At 31.5% G+C, this 22,390-nt stretch overlaps 2 protein-coding genes across 6 annotated transcripts in view; both read right to left on the bottom strand.

Annotated features, from left to right (window-relative positions):
* LOC124360527 (solute carrier family 2, facilitated glucose transporter member 1-like) overlaps positions 1-12,869 on the bottom strand; it is a 30,714-nt gene extending 17,845 nt beyond the window's left edge. For 3 of the 4 annotated variants that reach the window (XM_046814227.1, XM_046814229.1, XM_046814230.1), the window contains exons 1-6: positions 10,609-10,752; positions 10,091-10,189; positions 6,608-6,839; positions 4,760-4,893; positions 3,309-3,522; positions 2,700-2,887 (exon numbers count right to left, since the gene is read on the bottom strand). In XM_046814227.1, the coding sequence (XP_046670183.1) occupies positions 2,700-2,887; positions 3,309-3,522; positions 4,760-4,893; positions 6,608-6,839; positions 10,091-10,189; positions 10,609-10,638 (897 nt within the window). In that variant the 5' untranslated portion in view covers positions 10,639-10,752. Of the gene's footprint in view, positions 1-2,699; positions 2,888-3,308; positions 3,523-4,759; positions 4,894-6,607; positions 6,840-9,624; positions 9,776-10,090; positions 10,190-10,608; positions 10,753-12,848 lie in introns of those variants that run through there. The other variant, XM_046814228.1, reaches the window with a different exon arrangement.
* Positions 12,870-18,144: 5,275 nt separating this feature from the next.
* LOC124360526 (solute carrier family 2, facilitated glucose transporter member 1-like) overlaps positions 18,145-22,390 on the bottom strand; it is an 81,918-nt gene continuing 77,672 nt past the window's right edge. For both annotated transcript variants that reach the window (XM_046814225.1, XM_046814226.1), the window contains exon 10: positions 18,145-18,642. In XM_046814225.1, the coding sequence (XP_046670181.1) occupies positions 18,499-18,642 (144 nt within the window). In that variant the 3' untranslated portion in view covers positions 18,145-18,498. The remainder of the gene's footprint in view (positions 18,643-22,390) is intronic.

Genomic DNA, 22,390 nt, shown 5'->3' with positions numbered 1-22,390 from the left:
AGCTGGGAACAAACCTTCAATTTGAATTTTCCAGATCTAGTAATAAAATTTACTGTCATTTGGTAGCAGCCAAATTTTAAATCAACTGTGGAAAAGGTCTTGTGGTAGTAGCTGTTTTACAGGCCTCCAAATTCAGATTCTGATGAACTTGATAGAAGTGTTTGTGAGTATTTTGATATATTATATTACTAAAGTTGAAGATCTATGAATTCAATAGTGATTTCAATATAAATATTTCAAGTAACTCATTTCCTATCAGTAAATCTATTTATAATATAGCTTCCTTTGGGATAAGATACACACCCAGTGCTTATATGAAGGACTTTGTTTATAAACTACAAAAGGTAAGCCATAGACAACTTCTTCACATACTGTATATCGATGAGCGCCTTAGTATGTGTATGTATGTATGGTTAGTATGTGGTGCTGTCTCTGGCCACCATGCACAGGAGGATATAATAACATTATTATCATGTGTATGAATTTAAACTTTCTGAGGACAGTCTATCATGTTTTATTTATTCTGTACCTCTCCATGGATTACTGGAGGATCAGTGCGGTACAGAATCAACGGTACTTATAAAAGTGCTCCAATCAAAGACAGGATTTTAATCTGCCTTCACTTCAACCTAACTAAGACACTAAGTCCAATTTCCTTACTTTGTGGACTATCAACTGAAAACGACACCCACTACTTTGAACACTATTAATGGCATTGAAGCTACTGAGCACGGGGCTAAGAGTATTCAGTAATATGTTTTGTTAAGAGAAACCCCTTCGATGGCTTATAGATAAACTAATACTGTAAATATGGCTTAGATAAGGCTGATTCAAAAGCTTTTCTGCTCCAGGAACAAACTAAAAATATTTTGGAGTATATTTAACAACGAAAGAGCATAATAAAGTTAACAGTGAGATGTTTAAAGGACAATGTAGGAAATAGTATATTTGTCCTGCATAATATGTCCGGCTAATACATTTTCGTCCATTTCGTTCTTCCTAATCAAATCTAAATGGGAATACCTCTTTGTGGAAATTTCAAATCATATCTAATGCTCTTTAACAGTTCAAGTATGTTACATATTGGTAATATGTTGTATATTTTATATAGTACATATCTATATTGATATGAATGTGGCAGATAGTACCAGTATTGTGATGGCACAAAGCTCCATGTAAGATAGATTTAAGAAGATGGTTGGAAGAATACATTGTGTTGTGAACATGTGCCATATTATTTAAATCCTATTAAATTCCTAATTAATAAGTAATAATTAAAATATCACCTAAGTGATATTAAACATGGTGTCAGGTGTGAATAGTGTAAAAGTAGTGTCGTGAAGTAATAGTCGCGATAACCTTGTTTTTAAGTAATGTTAATAGATTGAAATTATAACCTAAAAATGGATTTTAAACAACCTCGAGGGTTAGTGATTGATGAAAACGTAGCAAACAATTGGGCTCTGTTTAAACAAAAGTTTGGAAATTTCCTCCTTGCATCAGGCAATGATGGAAAAGAAGACAAGGTTAAAGTAGCAATGCTTTTACATTGCATAGGGGATGAAGGTATGGAAATTTATAATACATTTAAACAAGACGAAGCAGATACTTTAAAAAAAGTGATCGAACTCTATGATGCATACTTCATTCCTAAGAAGAATGTTGTTCCTGATAGGCCAGTGCAAAACCAAACAACTAGATGTGGTCGGGCTATCAGAAAGCCTGCTCATTTGAATGACTTTGTTTAGAGATAACTTTTGTTTGAAAGTTTTTGGTAACATCAATTTTCATAATTATATCTTTAATCTGTTTGTGTTGTTTTATCATTTTTATTAAAAAAAAGGAGGATGTTACATATTGGTAATATGTTGTATATTTTATATAGTAAATATCTATATTGATATGAATGTGGCAGTGTACCAGTATTGTGATGGCACACAGCTCCATGTAAGATAGATTTAAGAAGATGGTTGGAAGAATACATTGTGTTGTGAACATGTGCCGTATTATTTAAATCCTAATTAATAAGTAATAATTAAAATATCACCTAAGTGATATTAAACAAAGTAAGTTAAAAATAGTCTGTGAAAGAGGCAACAATCTGTGTGTTTTTGACAAGCACTAAATGAGTTTCTTACATTATTGTCTATATTTAACACCATTTGTACTTGAAGAGGAATTGTCATCTTAGAGCACAGAATTCTTAATTATCTTGACACTATTGTCAAGATAATTAAGAATTACTGAGACATGAGTCTCAGTTGCATAGAGAACTCACCATTAGGCGGAGAACCTACATAATGTTTTCCAGATGGAACAAGATTACCATCACCAAAGTTGTCAAGTTTTAGGATCATGTGGGATCCATCCATCAAGTCCATAAATGGGAATGGCTGGATTAAAAGTAGTCAGTATTTTTGGTATGAGTATGTTTCTTATCACGCCTGTTATATTATCTCTTTCCAATTTATTTCTGCTTATGTTCTGCCAATGTAAAACATCTTTCTGCCTCCTATGTTCAAATATGATTGTGAGACCCAATCCCTTAAGTCTAAATTATTATCTGTGCCTGGTAGGATCTTATTAGCATTTTCTGGCTTGCATGAATTATTTTTAATGTTGCTTGATTAAATATTTTATATTTCACTGTATGAAAAATAATGAGCAAGCAAAATGGAAACCAAAACTAAGTCACTTACTGCATTGATACCAGAGAATTGCTGTCCTAACATGATGACCACTGCAATCATGAGAGGAATACGCAGTGAGCGGTTAACAAGCATTTCTTTCATAGTAACTTTTGGCATATGTTTAATTTGCTCTTTCTCAACTCTCATTTCCTCCATCTCATCTTGAACTTCAGTTGTGCCTCTAAACCATGTTAGTGCTGCAACATTCATTGCATTACAGTACATTGATGCAAACCATTGCTGTTTTTAGGTGTTGTATACTTTTTATTGGCAATAGTGCTACAATAAATCCCAATACTTTTTTGAAATATGTATTGTTTTTTAACTGTTTTCTCTGTATCATAAGTAGGTTTAGGTTAGTCCAATGTAGAACAAGATGTTATTATAAGAAAGGTGTACTGTTTAATAATAAAACATTTCATAAGTCTACTTTCTATTTTTTTTTCTTCACTTCAATAACATAATATGAAATGCATTTAAATCTCTACTATCAATCCTTTGTTGTTACAACTATAATACTATTCATAGTTTTGGTTGTATAAGAGGTTTATACAACATTGTAAGTGTTTTGGAATTGTATGGAAATATTGTGCAAATAAGAATCCATATGTCAGTTACCTTTCTGAGCCTTTTCATCTTTTGATTTTTGAGTCAGTAAATATTTGGGTGACTCTGGACAGAAAGGTAAACCCAGAACCATAAAAACTGCAGGAAGTACACAGACAATCAGAAGAATAGGCCATAAATCTGCAGTGCCCATCACAGAACTTAAACCCATGATCTGAGAGATGAGAATAGATATGGTGAGCACTAACTGATAAGTACTTCCAACCTGCAACAATGTTTTTATAAAAGTCATAACTAAGCATTAATTACAATGTGGATTAATATTTCCCATATCTTTAATTTCAGGTGCACCAACCTATGATTAATATTTAAGATTTTCTTCTGTCTCCATGTGAACTGTCCCACTGAGGAAGTAGGTGGTCACTGGATATTTGTTAAAATTAGATTTTTATGATCATGAAATCTGTACCACGTTTTATAGCTCTATCTTAAATCTTTTCAAAAATATTACTTGATTGATAAATGTACTCCTCAATCAAGAAGTAATATTCTTTTATCGATTTAGAATTTAGAGAACAGAGATTACTAGACACTACATTTTTGGCCTAGAACTTGATTTACATTAAAATTGGACTAAATGCAATGATACTATTTTAAGAAAATACTCAGCACGCTTTCAAATACTTATTTTGAGACATACTAGAGATTTTAAAACATGTTCAATCAAATGCTATGCTTATTTTTATAAAATTCTTCAGTATGGCATTGACTTCTGGGGGTTTTAAACAGACATAGATATAATTTTTAAATTCAGAAAAACTTTTCAAAATAATGACATTTTCATCTTAGAAGGCTTATTATTGTAAGCCTATCTGTATTTAATTAATATAAAAAATGTTGACTGTACCAAGCTTATTAATTTTCAAAACCCTGTTAACAGTGCATTCTGGTTATTATGTGAAATATTTGACAATAAAAATGTATTTAACTGTTCCAAGACTTTTTGGACGCCTTGTATTTTAAACACGTTGTTTTTATATAGTTTTGTAATCAAAATTCGAAAACCCTCAGTACAAAACGCTATTACCTGTTGATGATACAGGCATATTTCAAAGTGGTATGATAAGGAAAAGCACCAGTGCACTGGAAAAATGTGTTGCCTGTAGATGCTATGGATATAATTATGTCACTTTTTACCAATCTTTCATTGCAATTCACCAAGATTAGATGGATTAAACTACCTCAATTATTGAATTTTCAACTCCTGAACTTTGATCATTACACAACAAGGTTGTTTGTTGAGGCTTGCTTGGTCAAGTATCATAACACAATAAAAGCTTTGAAGTACTACTGAATAACTGTATGTTACAAATATTTCATACACTTATATTAGGCAAACACTTTTATTTCTACTTTAAATTCACAACTCAATTTAATATGTATTAGATATTAGCAATATTCAGTATTTAATATGAATAAAACATGAAAATAAATATACTCACTGCTCCTCTAAGATTAACTGGTGAAATTTCGGTCAAATACATTGGAGCTAATCCTGCATTTAGACCTGAATTTATGCCAATAATAAATCGACCAATCACTATTAATTCATATGAAAGAGCACTTTTTGAAAATCCTGAAACAACAATTAGATCAAAGTTGATTATCTATAATAATTGAAGTCTGATCTTTCTTTAACAATTATTTAGTGTAATTTATTTGCATGATAATGTTAAATATTTCTATACACTACTGTAATGTCGCCGCCAAACTGTAATGTTTCTATGCACTGCACCATTAATGTTATTAACTTGTAAAGGAGTGAAATAAGACTCGAATAGACCTTGCAATTTACACCGGCGGAGCGGACACAGAAATACGTGGTGTTACATGGTTGCTGGAAGAGCATGGAGTGAAAGAGAAAGGCTCTAGTTTGTTGGAGAAGGATGATGCTTTGATGTGATTGGTTCGTAGGATCACGTGACTTGCTCCGCCAATATAACGTTTATTAAATAAACCCATGATTTGTAATACCAACATAATTGATGAACAAGAATATAAATGTTAATAAGAAAAATAGTAATACATATACAATAAATTACAACTACAAGATCAAAGTTGTATTTTATTCTCTTCCAATGATTTTCATTTTAAAAGACTTGTTAGCTACTTGTATATTAACTGAATTAAAATTAACTTTTATAAGGTATCGGTGATGAGTTAGATGGTTAGGGGACCGGGTCAATATAAAAACTTTCAGTTACTGTCAAAGTGGACTGAATGTGTCTCACATATTAACTGGTAACCAATTAGAGATAATATGGCAAAACTAGCTATTCCTAGGCATTCCCAGGACTTCCTACTGGACTTTGGTCAGTCAAAACAAAACCTAGTAAATGCTGTGCTACTCATGGTTGTTGATGTTTGTTGATTTTTGCAATAACTTGTTTTATAATATGGTATCATAAATTCTCACAATAACTAGTGAGTGAATGTTTTATCTGGCTTACAATTACCTTAAATATAACTTAAACTGTGAGGGTTTTATAAAATAATTCAAACTTTAATTGGCCACCAAATGTGATAGAGACCTCTAGTTTATATCATTCTTCTTTTTTCTTAAAATACCTTTAAAATGAAGTGTCACTTGCTAGAGGTTCCTATTTAAAAATGTCAACTTAACCCCAAAATACCCCATTTGGGGGGGAGGAGTAAAAAATTTTCATACACCAAAAAACTCCTCGGTTGGTCCTATAAACATCCCCTAAAGTAAATCACTCCATCTTTATTCATAAGAAATTTAATAGTGGGGGGGGGGGGGCACTTTTAAGACACCCAGTATATAATTAATTAGTATTTCAATTGGAACAATAAGTGCAGTTAAACTAATCAAAAAATTATGTAAACAGATTTTGTAGAATTTGCGGATGGATCTCTCTCTACATACATGACTTCCATTCCTTTCTGACTGGAAGGCTTATTTTTTTTTATATGGTTTCTGCTATTAGTAACTCTGGTTTATTTGCTTGTCCTTGAATTCACCTGCTTGGCTTTAGCATTCCAATACAAATGTGATCAATATCACCTTCAGGCTGGGAGTACTTACTTAGAACTACAGTATTTGTTGGAGAAAGTTTTATTAATCGAGTTAGATATATAATTAATTTAGTTATTCATTATTCATATCTATACAATGTAATGTTCCAAATTCTCTATACTTAAATAATTTGTATTATTACAAAGACTTGACGGCAAAATTACTAAATGTTTGATGGTAAGTACCATCATATATAGTCTTACAAATTATTATGAGTGATCTTACTTTTAAAGAAAAAGAAATTATATAACACCTTGAAGTAAAGCGCCAATAAAGACGAATAAGTTGTTCCAAAAAAGACCTCCTTTAGGGCCTAGGGTTTTGGCAGTGAGACCCACCAGTGCTCCTCCGAGCATACCTCCTACACAGTAGATGGCTACAGCAGTAGCCCACACTGTTGTCACAGATTCTTGTGAGATGTCTTCTGGTTTTGTCGACTCACCCTTTCGACTTGCCAGTACATCTCTGATGAAAGCTTCTATCACCTAGGAAAATTACCATATTTTTGTATATTGTGTTGTAAAAGAGCTGAGGACCAATTTGAATTGTTTACGTAGAAAGCATGCTCTTCCTCTACAAGAAAACAATTTATAGCTGCAATAATTAGCCTTCTAGTTTTGATATGTGTCAATTGGAGGGTACCAAAAGTATTAATAATACAAAAAAGTTTTTTTTAAATTTAAATCACCAGCCAACTACATGTAAACTGACTACTAGGCTGGAAGTAGCAACTTTGACTCTTTTCATCTCATTGTTTGACAGTGATATAACTATTAATTGCGTGACTGACAGTTTTAAATGTGTGAAGCATAAATACACATGCACGCACATATATGATTTGCAAAAATGTATTGTTTCATGTTTTAACTTTGTTGATACCTTCCAAAATACCCAAATCAAAACTAGTTTACCTGAAGATCAATTTCTTTCTTTGGCAAAATTTCTCTATAAATTTTCATTAACAACTAGGTTATGTGCATATAAAATACAAATTGGCTGTAGGCTACTAAACTATAAAGTTTTCAGTTTCAATGAAATTATAAAAAATAATATTGATACTGATATAAAGTGAGTGTTTGAATGTACTTATATCAATCTGAATGTAAATCTGCCAATCACAATAAAATTATAATCCACTCAATACAAAAGCAAAATGGGGTTACTGGAAAGCCTTCTAGTCATTGCTGACTTCTATTTGAAGGTTAATAAAACATTACAAAGCTTCAATGAAATTTAATGTGTTTTACTACACAGTTATTTCCAATTACTGGGGCACAAAACATAAATTTTGGTATAATGAATGGAACGCTTAAAAAAAATAAAAACAAAAGGAAGACCTTGTTATGGGAAATGGTAGAAAAGTAAAAGTGATTTCTAATCATCGATCAGATAATAATTTTTATTGTTAAAAGTCAGAATGTAAACATCACAAGGTGACAGTATTGATCTTCTTTTTTCAAATCCACATTGTTGTTTGCTTAGCATAATATCTATTTGGAATTAGTAAAAGTAGTCAAATCAGTAACATGCTATACTTTCATTAATCATACAGTCCTCAATCCTGTAAAATAGAATGAATGATTGGTAACTACCATTGTTTTGTCAAAGTTCAAGTTAATGTGAGACTTCTAAAGAGATTCAGTGCATGGTAGCAGAACTAAAGAGTGAAATATATCATCAGGGTTAAAGTTGGGTGTGGTGGAGGTAATGTGGAAGTTAAAATGTTATGGCATGTACGTTATTATATTGATAAACAAAAAGAAAATTAGATGCCCCCAATTCACTCAGAGTATACACCACTAAACCATAATCTAAATTATATACTTTCTGAAAAATACAATAAGATTAAAGTAAAGTAGTCTTATTTTACCAGGTGAAGTTAGGGCTCTAACACTTAACCTGGGGACCAATGGATTAAAGGTGACTTCCGAACCACCATAAGATTAAGTAAAAATATGCAACGATTCACTAAAAAAATAAATAATGAGAGAGATTTTAATGACTTTTAGAAAAGTTTTTTTAAAGAAAGATAGCGTCAACATCATCAACCTATTGCACGCATGGCCACATGTATGTTGAAAATGAACACATGTGGTAGTCAAATTAGAAGAAATCAGTATAAAATAACGAGTTCAGGGATCTATTTGAGTAATCGGTCAATGCCAAGACGGTTTCATAACTGCAGTTGTGTTCCAAGTGTGAAAACTCATCCATTTGAACAAACAATTCTAATTGTGATGATATCAGAGATACTTATAATAATATCACAGTAATATTATCAATTCTGCAAGTTGTGAATGTTTTAAGCAGGCTTCTAATCTGATGTTTATAACTAACACAATGTGTTAGAGTAAAACAATTATCTATCTTTGTATAATCACAATTATAACCACAGCTCAGGACACACCTCTTTACAAAAGTGACAGGGATGTTACATAAGTAAATGGCAAAAACTTACTAGACAAAAAAGTTACTTACCTATAGGGTAAGTTGGGATCAGTTTGAACTAAAGGGGACATATCCACTAGGTCATATCAGTTTTTACTCAATTACTCTAGATGCTTTATGACTGGATGGATTTTAACCAAAACTGGTATGGCTTTTATGGAATAAATGATAAATGTGAGTTCTCTAATATAATTATGATTTCAGTTAGATGGAACAAGGTCAACCGAAAATTGGGTTGATTAGAGTGGTAAATATTATGGGTTTGAAGCACTATTCCTAAAAATCCTTTTCTCTTCCATTATTATTATCTCTTTATCCATTGTCTCCTTTTATATTGCTGGCAACATAAACCAAATCAATGTTATGATACCACAACTACCACTGTAGTTAGGTCCTGGAATTTTGACTCAATGAGTGCCCGATAATAAGCATTATGTTCTCATCACATTAAGCATATGTTTATAAATAATCTCAATAAGATGCTGATGAAATTGAATACTCTTTCCACACTTTCTGAGTTTGAATATTTGCATTCACCTCATTCAAATATGCTTTAACGTATGAAAACCCAGACAATTCTAAATAGTAAAATCTCTTAGTGAGGACACTCAAATTCTATTGGAATTTCAGGAACACAAAGGGGAGTGTATATAAGAAGTGTAAATGTGGGAAGAACATAGCAGGTACATTCGTTTTAACTTCGAGAGGGCACCACCAGATAGTAATTTTTTATCTATAACTGGGCTGATTAATTAGAGAACATTGGAAATAGCCACAACCAAAACACTGCAAAGCCAAGTTCTATAAAATATAGTTACTAACCATCACCAAATGGGAGGTGCAGATAGGCACATGTACATATTTATACATGACATCAGAAGCTGGCCCGTGCTCAGTCTCAAATCCTTGAAGGATCAACAAAATTGGTTATACTCTTGAACTAAGAAGTTTGATGTTCAAGCTCATATGATGTCTGAAATAGTTAATGGTTCGAATGATTAGTTCTTGATCTCATTTGAGAACACCAAAAAGGTTTGCTGATCATTGTCAATAAAGTTATTGTAGAGAACCTTAAATCATAACCCTCCCTTATTCCATGGTATTAAAATATAACATAGTAAACTTAAAATATCATTAAATTTAAATTTATAAACTTTACGAAATAGTGCTAAGTTATTCAGCATAAAATCAATACTCTACAATAATTAAAGTAAATAGTTTTGAGTTTCCAGTATAAATACTTGACCAAACTTTTGAACCCAAATCACAATTTCTTCTGTTACCGTACTTTTTGTGGTGCATTGACAACCCCTGTGTTGTAGCCGTGCTGAAAGGAAGAACCAACTGCTGCAACTGCAATAGCAAACAACAGCCGTCCATTCAATCCCTGCAACATGTCATTAATTAAACATTACTCACTTATACAGCTATATAAACTCAGAAGAGAAGGCAGAAAAGAGGAATTCATACAGCATTATTCCAACATGTGGAAATCTGCATTGAAAACAAAATATATACTATTGTAAAAGTTATAAATGATTGAGATTGTATTACAAATATCAAGACACTCTGTATGAGAAATGAATACTGCTATTTTTATTATTCCGATGATTCCTTGACTTATTATTAACTAATTAACTGAGTCTCCTAGTATAAACCTCCCATATTGGTATAATAAGGTAACAGTGTACCATACCAAATAATGTATTATGAAAGCTTTATAGTTATTATACATTAATGAAATAAATATGATAATTTATATAAGGGGTTTCTAAAGACGATAGTTCTACTACATTTAATTCTTACCGATTTTGTAGGTTGAGGAGAATCCTCCATGATTTATAACATGGTAGATCAAGTATAAAAAACTAAAAGAAGTATAATAGAAGAGTTTAGAGAGGCTAACAATAATATTTGTAAACTAATTAAACACTTCAATAACAAACTATCAGCTGTAAGAAAGCCAATAATGTTTATTTTACACATATACATGTCTTTTGAAAAATTTGATTTTAAAATATCCATTCCAGCCAAGGCACAAGGAGTAGTGGGATTAAAAAAAATTTATATGATAATTACATTAACTATTTCCTTTTATAGGTCCTTTGCTATGTTTTTATAAATGTCACATCATAATTCAATCTCATCACACATTATATATTTCAATATTGCCATTGACACAGTCATTCACTTAGTTATTTTGCAAATGAACTTTGCAAGTGCAATTTTGAAAGTTTTCTAAGTATTATTCTGCTGATAACTTTATTCAAAGTGTTTTGTAAGTCAAAGTTCTGAGCTGTTTCATCTAAATTATTAAAATATAGTGAGATTTAATGTACTTAGAAGCATTTGGAGTCACACACATACACATACACAATCATTGTGTAACTTTAAAGTTTTCTTTTGTATAGTAGATATGCCAATTAATCCAACATTTTGTAAAGCTCAAACACAAAATAAATGAATATATGAAGAATTACAAATAAATCCCAAATGTTACATAAATGCAAATGGCCACTAAATTAAATTTTTTTGTAAAATAGTATTGGATTATATAAAGTCTTGCTCAGGAAATAAGTATGTAAGTCCCACCATAATCCATTCCATTGGAATCAATTAAGGATTATTGAACTAGTAATTATTATGTTTACTCAATAAGTTCATATGCTATTTTAGATTTTTTGTTGTAACTGTTGTCATGAAATTGTATATGAAATCAAAATATTTATATTGACAAAAGTAGCGTTGACTCAAACAATCTAAAACTAAATTCCGTTTTACTTTGCTACTATTTACAACTGAGATGTAATTAATTATATTGTTTTAAAACTTTCAATGGCTGCTATCTTGAAATCTTGAAAAATATGTAGGAAAAAAAATTTTCTAATCACCTAACATTTCCAGGACACTTGGAATTATTTTTAAAAATAACCATGTGTAATCATACATACCAGGTGAGTGGTCGTTTGATTTTGTCTCTTCCTTTTATTCCTACTTCCAGTTGGAATATATTATCTACTCATGTGTAATGTACTTACCATCATGTGCCATCTATTATTTTTTGTGACTCCTCCAAAGCTAAAGTGATACCAGGGATTTGCAAAGTTGGTAAATTTTCTGCCTTAAGAACACCAATCTACAGCCTGATGTTTGTTTGCTTCTGCACTTGACCACTCGGGCTTGAGCTTCTAGTGATGAAGAACCTTCCAGGAATGTCTCAAATCGCATTCTTCAGCATTTTCATCCTCTAACGATATCTCATGATGTTATAAAATAGAGATAGACAACAACTGACAAAAGTAGCATTCAGGTAATTTACCTATGTGAATCCTTCACATGTCCCGTGGTTTTCCACTAAAAAACTCTCTTATTTCAACAACACAGAAAACACACACATGCTAAGGATGTTGGAAACCGGAAAGGGTTTTCTCTTCTCTGGCTTGCTCTTCTCTGGCTGTTCTTCTCTTGCTCTGGCTGGCTGCTTCGCTTGCTCACAAAGGCTACCACTGAAGTGGTCTCGTATCTTAGCCCATCCAAATGGTGTGCGTCCAGTTTAGATTTTGCTATGGAAATCTCAATGCCTATGGAGCTAACTTTTCTTCCATAACAGAATATCTGGGAAGGTTTGGTAAGCTCAGAAACCTTAGACATAGTTTGAGGAGTAGCCACTACCTACCCCCCTCTGTGTGGATGTGACAAGTTGGGATCTCAATACAACTCTTTACAATGTGACCTTTTTGCTATAATTTTTAGTTTCACTTTATTAAAACATATTAAAATAAGAACCTTCCATAAAAACAGTTTAGAGTTATACAGCTTTGATCAAATCCCTCTTTCTACATTGAGATGCATTAGTATTAAATAAATATTATTTGTAAAAATGTTGGTATCTACTTGACTCTGATAATTTAAATCAGTTTAATAATAAAAAAAACATTAATTACACATAATTTGAAACATAAAAACACAATTTTTATACAATCTTAAGGTATAAGGTTATACACACACAAAAATTAAAACCAGTTAATATGTGGCAATGAACTTACCCAAATCAGGGTTGAAACAGAACAAGTTATATCTCAAACCATCTCAGGCTTTCAAGCTTGTTCAGGGTCCAGGATGACTGGAGCAAACACCAACCATGTCACTGTACAGAACCAGAAGTGCACTTAACAACACAAAAAACCTAAAAAGTCCTAAAAACGTTGTATTCTATATCCTTAACGTCAATGACCAAAACAGAACCAAAACAGAAAAGAGGGGAAAATCTCTACAATGCTATGTCAACAACCTGGTGCTTATGGTCAAAGGGAAAAACAAAGCTATGATGGGACACCTCACTCAAGAAGCTATAAATTTCATAAGCAACTAGTGTCATGGGGAAGGTCAACGAATTAACCCATCTAAAACAAATATGATAACTTTTACCAGAAAAGAAAGTTCCAGCTAGCACAACATAGTGCTTTTGAACTAATGCACTAATTCCAGCTCTATATGTTCTAAAATATTACAGTAACAATATTTTTCAGTTTAAAAGGAAACAAACGCATAGTGTCACTGTTAATGTGAAGTAGATCCGTTTTACAATTCTTTGTTAATAGCCCCTTGTTCTTGCGTCATATTTGGTAGATCAGTGTGAATTCTGTGTTAATGTGTATGGTTCCATATTGTTGTATCATAATAAAAAAGATCAGAAATTAACTGTCATTTATGAAGATCAGGTGTGTTGGTCAAATATGAATAATATCTAGCACCAAATTGTTTGTCTCACATGACAATTTTCACTATTTTTATAGTGTAATACACTTTATATTAGTTGTGTTAAACTCACCTGTAGTTTTCAACCATAGAAAATAAATAACTTATAATGCCTTTAAATCAGCATTCAAATCATCAATTTATTAGTTGAATACACTACTTCAAACATCTTGTGACATTTTCTATATACACACTCCGGCACGTGTACACCAAACTGAGATTCCACATTTTAATTTGAAATTAAATAAGAAATGTTATATTTAACTTATTATTCCTTCATCAATTAAATTTAAAGATCACATGTGGCGTAACAGAGAGAATTTCAACACATGCTTCCCTTACGGTCTCAGTATCCAGAAGAAGGAATCAGGATCTTTTCTAACATGTTAGCTTATACAATAGGGTCCACAAACCAGAAATGAAGGGAACCCGGCAGCTCTTTAGCCTCCAATCCAAACCAATATGTTCAATTTGATGTATTAACTACTGCTCACTGGTTATATTCAAATTTCCACTTACCGTTCTCAGCGCGAACCATTTGAATTTAAATTTAACCAATATTGATCTGTTACAAATGTACTTTTAGATGTACTTTTTTTATCAAGTATTAGATATAAAAGACTATGTTACTATCTAACAAAGGAAATGGCCATAAATATAAACTAGGTCAGAATTTGATTCTGAAGGCTCCTTTTGAAGCAGTTGACAAAAACTATGCTAGATGAAATTTCGCTGGACTGTTCTTTTGAATCAATGCACCAATTTCAGTTCTAAATGTTCTAAAATATTAAACACTTTTACTATAAATTTAAAGACTAATATATAACCCATATTAGTTCTCTTTTGACAGAAGTACGTTTCTTTGATCTTTGATATTATATTTTCTTGATCAGGAAACAAAACAAAATCAACTATGGATTGAACAAAACATACTAAGAACAAAGTAAATTGCAATGGACATAATTATAAACTTTTTGATGTATTTTCTTGATTGCGGCAACAAGGCAAGCTCATTGGCAATTAAAAAAAGTACTGAAATTTTAAAGAAATGGAAAGGCAGTCGTGGGACTGACCAACAGAAGTGACTACTTCTTATAACAGGCTGTGAATATGTATCTAGAAAAATTATGTTTGCCAATTATTAAATGGCTATTTTTTATATTGTAAAATAATATGAGAGACTCAATTCTTTAACATAAACATTTTTATATTTTCTAATAATTTTAAACATATTTTTATAATATTTTCTACAATTCATATAATTACAGTGATCACTGACTTCTATTTATTTTTTAATTTATTTATTTCCAACGGACACACTTCTCCATTTTTATATTCAAGATTCATATAATAAACTTCTAAAGATTAAAGAAAGAAATATTTATACATTTTCATTATTATCGTTTATATTAGTTTCTACAATTTGGTCAGTATCATTTTCACTACAAACTAGTATTTCCGAAATAATTACTTCATTGTCATTGTCGTTAAAGTCTAAAAATGAAATTATGGGTTTATAATAATATTGTTAATAATAGTTATAGTAGATTCTTCAGCAAATTTTGTATTAAAATGTGTTTTTTCCTAATTTATTTTTTTAAGTGAATGTAAGGTAAGGTCCAATGTAATTCAGTAAAGGTTATAATCATAATCAACAGAAAGACTCATTTTCTCCCAGGATTAAATTAGACTAGGGCTTTGTTAACTAGAAAACATCAAAACCAATTTACTTTTAATCCTTTTTTATATCTAACCCTCCCTGAAATCAAGATTGCTGCGATAGTCCCACCCCTAGAGGCTACAGAGCAAACAAGCGTGACATTATGTTCCGTGACGCAAAACAAAAGTTTTCCCCCAATGCAAAACATACATCCTTAGCCCGCCAAAAGAAGTAGTCACTTCAAAAATTGGTTTACACAAAATGCAGAGGACTTTATTATTCCATCTCACAGAACTGCTCTGTTTGAAAAAACCTTTATATGCTCTTCAATCAATGATTGTCCTATGAAACTGCAGACATATAATGTTAATGAGCTGAAGACCTGTGAAAATGGCTTGCAGAGGGATCAATTTTCACGATAAATGAGTTTCTGGCTCAATACAACAACAAAAATTTAAATGACTATCAAACATTGTTTGTGCTCAATTACTATATGTTCCTTGTATGTTAATTATTATATTGTTTATTAACACGAACTCTATATGCTATTTCCAAAAATAAAGCATTCTGATTGTAACATATTTACTAGACGAAAAAGGTTAAAATAAAAATGCACAGCAAAATAAAAAAACACAATTTGTACACTTTATTTGTAAAATATCAAAATAAATTAAGAGAAAATGCTGCACTAAAACTAGTTTAATTTCAAACTAACTACACTTTTGCATGTCTTACATTTGCATGACAACTTACAATGATGAATAACTAAATATAATTACTATCAAGTTAACAGTTTGCTCACTTTACAGTAACAACCACAAAAATAAAATCTTAACTACAACACTGCATCAACAGTACAGGTTTTATAAGAAATATATACACCATAAAGAATTATAATATCATTTAACACCTATCTAATATCTATTTAACATCTACTTAATTTTTAGTGGGCACAAGTAATTTCAGTAATCTGACACCTCATTCAATTCTATATTTATTTTAGTTGGAACTAAAACTTTTATTTACTAAGAGCTTCTTTCCTAGTAAATTGAATTATAAACCATTGATATGACAGGTAAAATATTTTTCTGTGACATCTGTTATTTCCTTAATATTATATAAATTTAACAGTTTTAACAAATATATAAAATATTTGTTTTTCTAACATTTTATTTAGTAATTCTACAAAAATAGACATCTAAAAATACTTGTTCTACATGTATTTGTATACATGGAAAGCAGTCATGTATTTTAATATACAAATAAGCCTCATCGTACTCTGTCCTGCACTAATATATGATGATCCAAAGTTATCAGAAAAATAAATTAATATAATGACTTATTTTATTACTTTCAATTAACTACGTTTAAATGGCAGTTTTTGACTTTTCTACAGATTCAAGGCGGCGGGAGTAAGCGCAAAACCACAGAATTTATTGTATTTGAATCAGCAGGTACACTAACAGCAGCCTAAACTAGTGACTTACTGAGGTTTATTGCATAACTTGTTATGACAAATGTTTTATAGATCACCGTTATTTGCTGGCTGAGATATACTTCTTTAAAATGGGGTCAATTCAAACAAATTTAAAGTTTGCAAATTTTAAAATTTAAGTCTTAAAGTTGATCTTCATTATAGCAATATTATATGTGAAATTCAGTTCCTTATAATTGTGAAGCCTTACAAACAGATTGTTATGATTGAAACTGAGTTGCACTATAGATCGTAGATATAGTTAAGGAAACTTCAAACAAGAAAATGTTAAAGCTACCTAGAGTTCCAAGCTAGTTAGGTTTTGTCCAATAAATTAATTCCAATTTACTCTTTGTGTTGGACTTAGGTACCTATGAGTTGCATTATTATTACATTTGGCTCTTTAATTAATTAACAATATTCAAATATGTTAGTCAACTAAAAAATACAATATTTTTACAAATGTATGCCCTTCCCTAATTACAAAGTGACAAATTTAATAAGGACTTTTAAACCTAAACATAAGTCAGTTGTTGTACATCTAGAACTTTCTATCATCATTTTTATTTATTAAGACATAAATATTATGTTTGAGCAGAGTATCCACCATGTTCTTTAAAAAGCATTTACTAAAACAAAATAATTAGAGTAGCAAACACAACATATGGATTATTTTTATGCTTAATATTTAAGACCATCAATTTAGTTTATTCAGGATATATTTTAAAACTTATAACAATAATCGTAGTAAAACTTATCCACCATAAACAAATGCATTGTAAAGTATATAAATATTTCTTGATGAACTATCATGATAAATTGAATTAGTTTGTGGAAAATTTGCCGTGGTACATAATCATACTATGCAATATTACAAAAAGCGAATAGAGAGCATCCATCTACAACCCTAGCTGTTACAGCCACAGAGTGATTACCTCTCTTACATAGACATGATATCCATCCACTCTTATCATAATAAAGAGTTTCGTTCTCAGTAAGGTTTTCAGTCATTTTCACTAATTATTACTGTTACATACAACGTACTAATTAACAATATTATAATAAATACAACTCATTTCAGTGATGTAAATATTTATGGATTGTCTTGACATTAAAGTGAACCTGAAAAGCGTATTGTAACAAAGTATCAGAACTAATCATGTTTAAAAACTCATTATCTGTATATTATATTATTGACATTTTGCTGGAAAACTCCTTCTAAATACCACTTTACAAATTTTCAATGATTTCTAGTTAGTACCATTATTTATTTAAATTATAGAAATAGTTAATACTTAATATTACAATTTTTATAAATCTTTCTTAACACTTTAATTTTTACATGTATAAAATGACTAATGTGTTTTGAAAACATTATTCGTGGTGCTCAGGAAAAAAAAATATGTTTGGATTATTTTTTATTTTTATACGAGTTAGTTTAAAATTATACATTAAATTTAATTCAAAAAATGTACTGATATTCATGAATATAATAATATAATATAAAGTGTAAACAAATAATATAGAAATAAAAACACATGTGAAGTTTAATATTTTTTTACAAATAGTGGACAGTGTTAAATATGATATTATGCATTTCATATTAATCTGCCATTTCTGATTTCTAATTAAATATCAAAAATAAATTAGATAGTGTTGTTTTGTTTTGGGAATGTTAATACAAACTTGGATTTTCTGATTTGTTTTAAAACAATAGTTATTGATGAGATCTATGCTATAAATAAATATTATTTACAACAAGACAAAAAGCATTTTGAATTCTTCTTTGGTAACAGATAACATTTTACTGATAAGAAATTTGCCTAAACATTGCTGAAATTTCTTCAATGGTTCTGTTTTTGGTCTCCGGTACTTTTTTCCAGATGAAAAATGAGAAAATCCCCTGAAGAACAACAAAAATAAGGAAAACATATCCTTCCATAATGACCTGCAACAAACATCATATGCATTATTACTGATAGGAATTTCTATGATTTTTAAAATAATTAATAACAATGATAAATGTTTAGTAAAACTGAACGATATTCAAATTTTTGTTGACAGACTATAAAACCTGAATTATAAGCTGCTCATTATATAAAACTAGTTAATTTTGACTTAGGTGTAAATTTTAGTGTCCTACTTAATTAAATGCAATAAAATTTGTCTTGACACACAGTGTCTAAATGATATTTCCATATTTACCATAGCGAAACAAAATCATCAAATATTCAGGGTTTTTCACCTTTTCAGTTATCAGAAATAACAGGATGGCCTCCTCTAGAAGTGGTTATAATTTTTTAAAGTGATAAAAGACAGTCTGTATCTTGAGTTTCATGGAAGGTTTTCTTAATTTAATACAAATCCAAATAAAGAGCAATAACATGTACATGATATTACATATTTTGTAATAAAAAAATTAAACAGAATTCTAGTTGCATCTGAAGTAAGCAAAAAATAAATTTTAATAAAATATTGTGATAAATTTGTAGAAAACAATTTTTAAAATTTGTAGGGTACCATGCTTATAAAATGAAGTTATTGTGAGAAAAATATAATTCTTAGATAGTCATTTTGTGTCATATTTCATCTAGTTTAAGAAAAGCAAACTTTTTTATATACTTACATGGAACCATACTAAAATTATAAAACAAAAAGCCAATATGCACATAATGATGAAAAATGAGTGTATATAGGCCTACATAAGAGTTTGATAATAATAGTTAGGTACCACATATGATTGAAAATAAATTTATATTATGTTGCATAGTGTCTTACTCATAATGAAATACATAAAAAGTAGCAACAATCTGAACAAGCCCACTTTTGTATTCACAATATACAACTTCCCCTGTCGACACTACTACGATACCTTGCCAGAGTATATCATAAGAATGTATTGTACAAGACAATGTTTAGATTATGTTCAACAGGAACATAATATAATATATATGATATAAGTTTGGAACATGATATAAGTTTGACATAATGTTCCTAATCTGATATTAAAGGCTAATCTATGTTTATGAATTCTGTTTCTCTGTTCAACTCAGGGCTGTATTTCTAAATAGGCTAAGTAGGCTGCAGCCTAGAGCGGCAAAATTAAGGGGCGGCAGATTTGAAAAAAAATTAAAATATTAAAATGAAATATTTGTGAAATACAATATTATTTTCCTTATACGAGTTTAAGTTTGTGTTATATAAATAGAGCTTTTAGGAAACACATACACTTTAATTTCCTATTTCGTTGTATGTATTACTACAAAATATGTACGAACGCCTTGTTCCTTCGCGCAACGAGCGGCGATCTACCGATTTACATTGGCAACACCCCCTGGCAGCCGGCAGCCCTGGATGGCTGGCGCGACAGCTCTCCGCTCCCCTGCCCCTCCCCACCTCTCCAACACTGGCGCTCAGCTGATAGTCACCTGACGCTGTCACGGACCGACAGACGCACCCTCTGACTCACGACTCACACATCCACAGATTACACTACACTACAGTCTACAGTGACTACACTGCGCTGTCAGTTGATGTTAGTGTTGTGCACACGGCGGCACGGTTACGCCGGTTACGGTGTTATATAAGTCGTTGACTTGTTGTATTCAGCTAGTTCAATGTTAAAGTCAACAATCAATTGTAAGTATGATTGAATCTGAATGAGACTTAGATGTAAGAGTGGAGTGAATGGAAAATTTTAGCTAACAAGTAACCATTGCAATAACATGTGGGTCGTTGTCAAATCAACTGTCCTTTCGAGGTCCCAATATATACAATTTTTAATAACTTTAATTTTAAGGGGGCGATTCACCATTGCGGTTTTAGCAACCTTTGGCCGGTCGGCTCCCATAAGCGCAATGTTAATTTCACGTTTGCAGGCTTGTCGAATTCAAATGATCATATTCCAACAGTGCTCACAAAATGTGCTCATAAAAAGTAATATTTTTTTACGGAAATCTATTGACAACTAATCAATCTAGGGTTCTCGATTTTTTAATTTCCTCTCAAAAAATCTGTTTAGCCTTCAACGGGCGGTTAAAAATCACTAATTTTTGGACTTTTTGCCAAGTCCCCTACACTATATTATTTAATATTTTCAACATTTAAAAAACGGCAATCCTAGATCACCATTTGAGGAATACACCAATACTCTAAAATTTAGGATAACTTAATTCTGTGAGCAGTGATCATTTGAATTCCACGCCCTGTTTTCATGGTCAGCTGCGTGTTAGAGCACCCCCTTAATAAAATATACTCAATTGTCGTATGTGTTATCAATGAACCAATTAAAATTTAGGATAATTACTTTACTTGCTTATTACCGCTGCTCTTGTACTTATTACTCCTTATAAACCTCATGAGTGTTACTCTCTACATCATGGAATGTTAGGTAGGTACCCTAAATCATGAGTGTTACTTGGTAGTTTTAAGGGAAAATTGTTTAAACTACAGATATTTTGGCATATTTAACATATGTTTTAGATAAGTAAGAACAGAAGTACTCTAAAACTCATTATTAAGACAAAATAAAATTTTTTGGCGAGTGAAACTCAAAGAAATTGAAAAAATCTCATAAAAATTCATGTAAGTAATACAATGTATTTGCTTGCGTTCTCACAGAAAAAAGTCCAACATTTTTCCAGATCCCCTTTTGGCTGGTATATGTGTGCCCTCCAGACCTTCTTCCTTCTTCCCATATAAAAAGAGCTTTCAAATCTCGTTTTCTCCAGGACCCCTAGGATGGCAGTTACGCAGATTACGCTCCCAAATAACTGACTATTCGGTTCTAACGTAGAGTTTTATATTTTAGGCTACTACTAGCTTCTCTACAACTACAATGAGTGATGGACGGAAGAGGCTTAGCGGTGCGGAGTACAAGAAACGGGCGAAGAAGAAACTCGAAGAACAAGAACGTGTATTGAAACAAACCAAAAGGCTAGATTTGTTCTTTAAGACGCCAGGAGAACAAGAGATTGCACCAGTACTTGAAGGACCTGCACTTGACGATTCCGTTGACGAGACGGCCGGCCAGCTGGATGACAATGTTTCAGCTGGGCCAAGCTGCTCAAATCCACCAGCCAATCTAGCAAGTTTAAACGAAGACATCATCATACCTCACGAGATCGCCACTGAAAGCCTTTCGTTGGAGCTGCTGTCACCCTGCTGTTCCAGCGAAGATCCAGCTTTCTGGGTTTTGAATGATGCAACTCGAGATTCAATCGCAAAAAATGGGTTCAAACAAAATATCGACCTGGATTTCTCAAACAGCGTCAGAGAATACAAGGATCAAAAACGATATTTATCCAAATCTCTGTTTCAACGAACATTGAAAAATGGAGAGGTTCAGGACAGAAAGTGGATGGTATTCTCAAAAAGCAAGGGTTCTGTTTATTGTGGCCCTTGTTTGGCATTCAATTTCAAAGAGAAATCCCAGTTTGATTGTAAAGACGGATTCAACGACTGGAAAAATGGTGAAAGTCGGGCCAGTCATCACGAAAACTCACCAATTCACAAGTCGGCAATCATTACTCTAAAATCACGAGAAATTGCTCTGAAACGTGTTGGCAGTATGTTAACTGAGCAGCTAGACAAAGAAACCAATTATTGGAAAAAGGTTTTGGCCAGGGTTATAGCGGCCGTTAAGGCCTTGACATCAAGAGGCCTTGCATTAAGAGGCGATGATGAAATCTTTGGAT

This window comes from Homalodisca vitripennis, chromosome 4 (genome assembly GCF_021130785.1).
Source record: "Homalodisca vitripennis isolate AUS2020 chromosome 4, UT_GWSS_2.1, whole genome shotgun sequence".
NCBI classification, from domain to species: domain Eukaryota; kingdom Metazoa; phylum Arthropoda; class Insecta; order Hemiptera; family Cicadellidae; genus Homalodisca; species Homalodisca vitripennis.
Note: the sequence above shows the minus strand (reverse complement) of the source record. Positions and strands in the feature narration are given on the sequence as shown.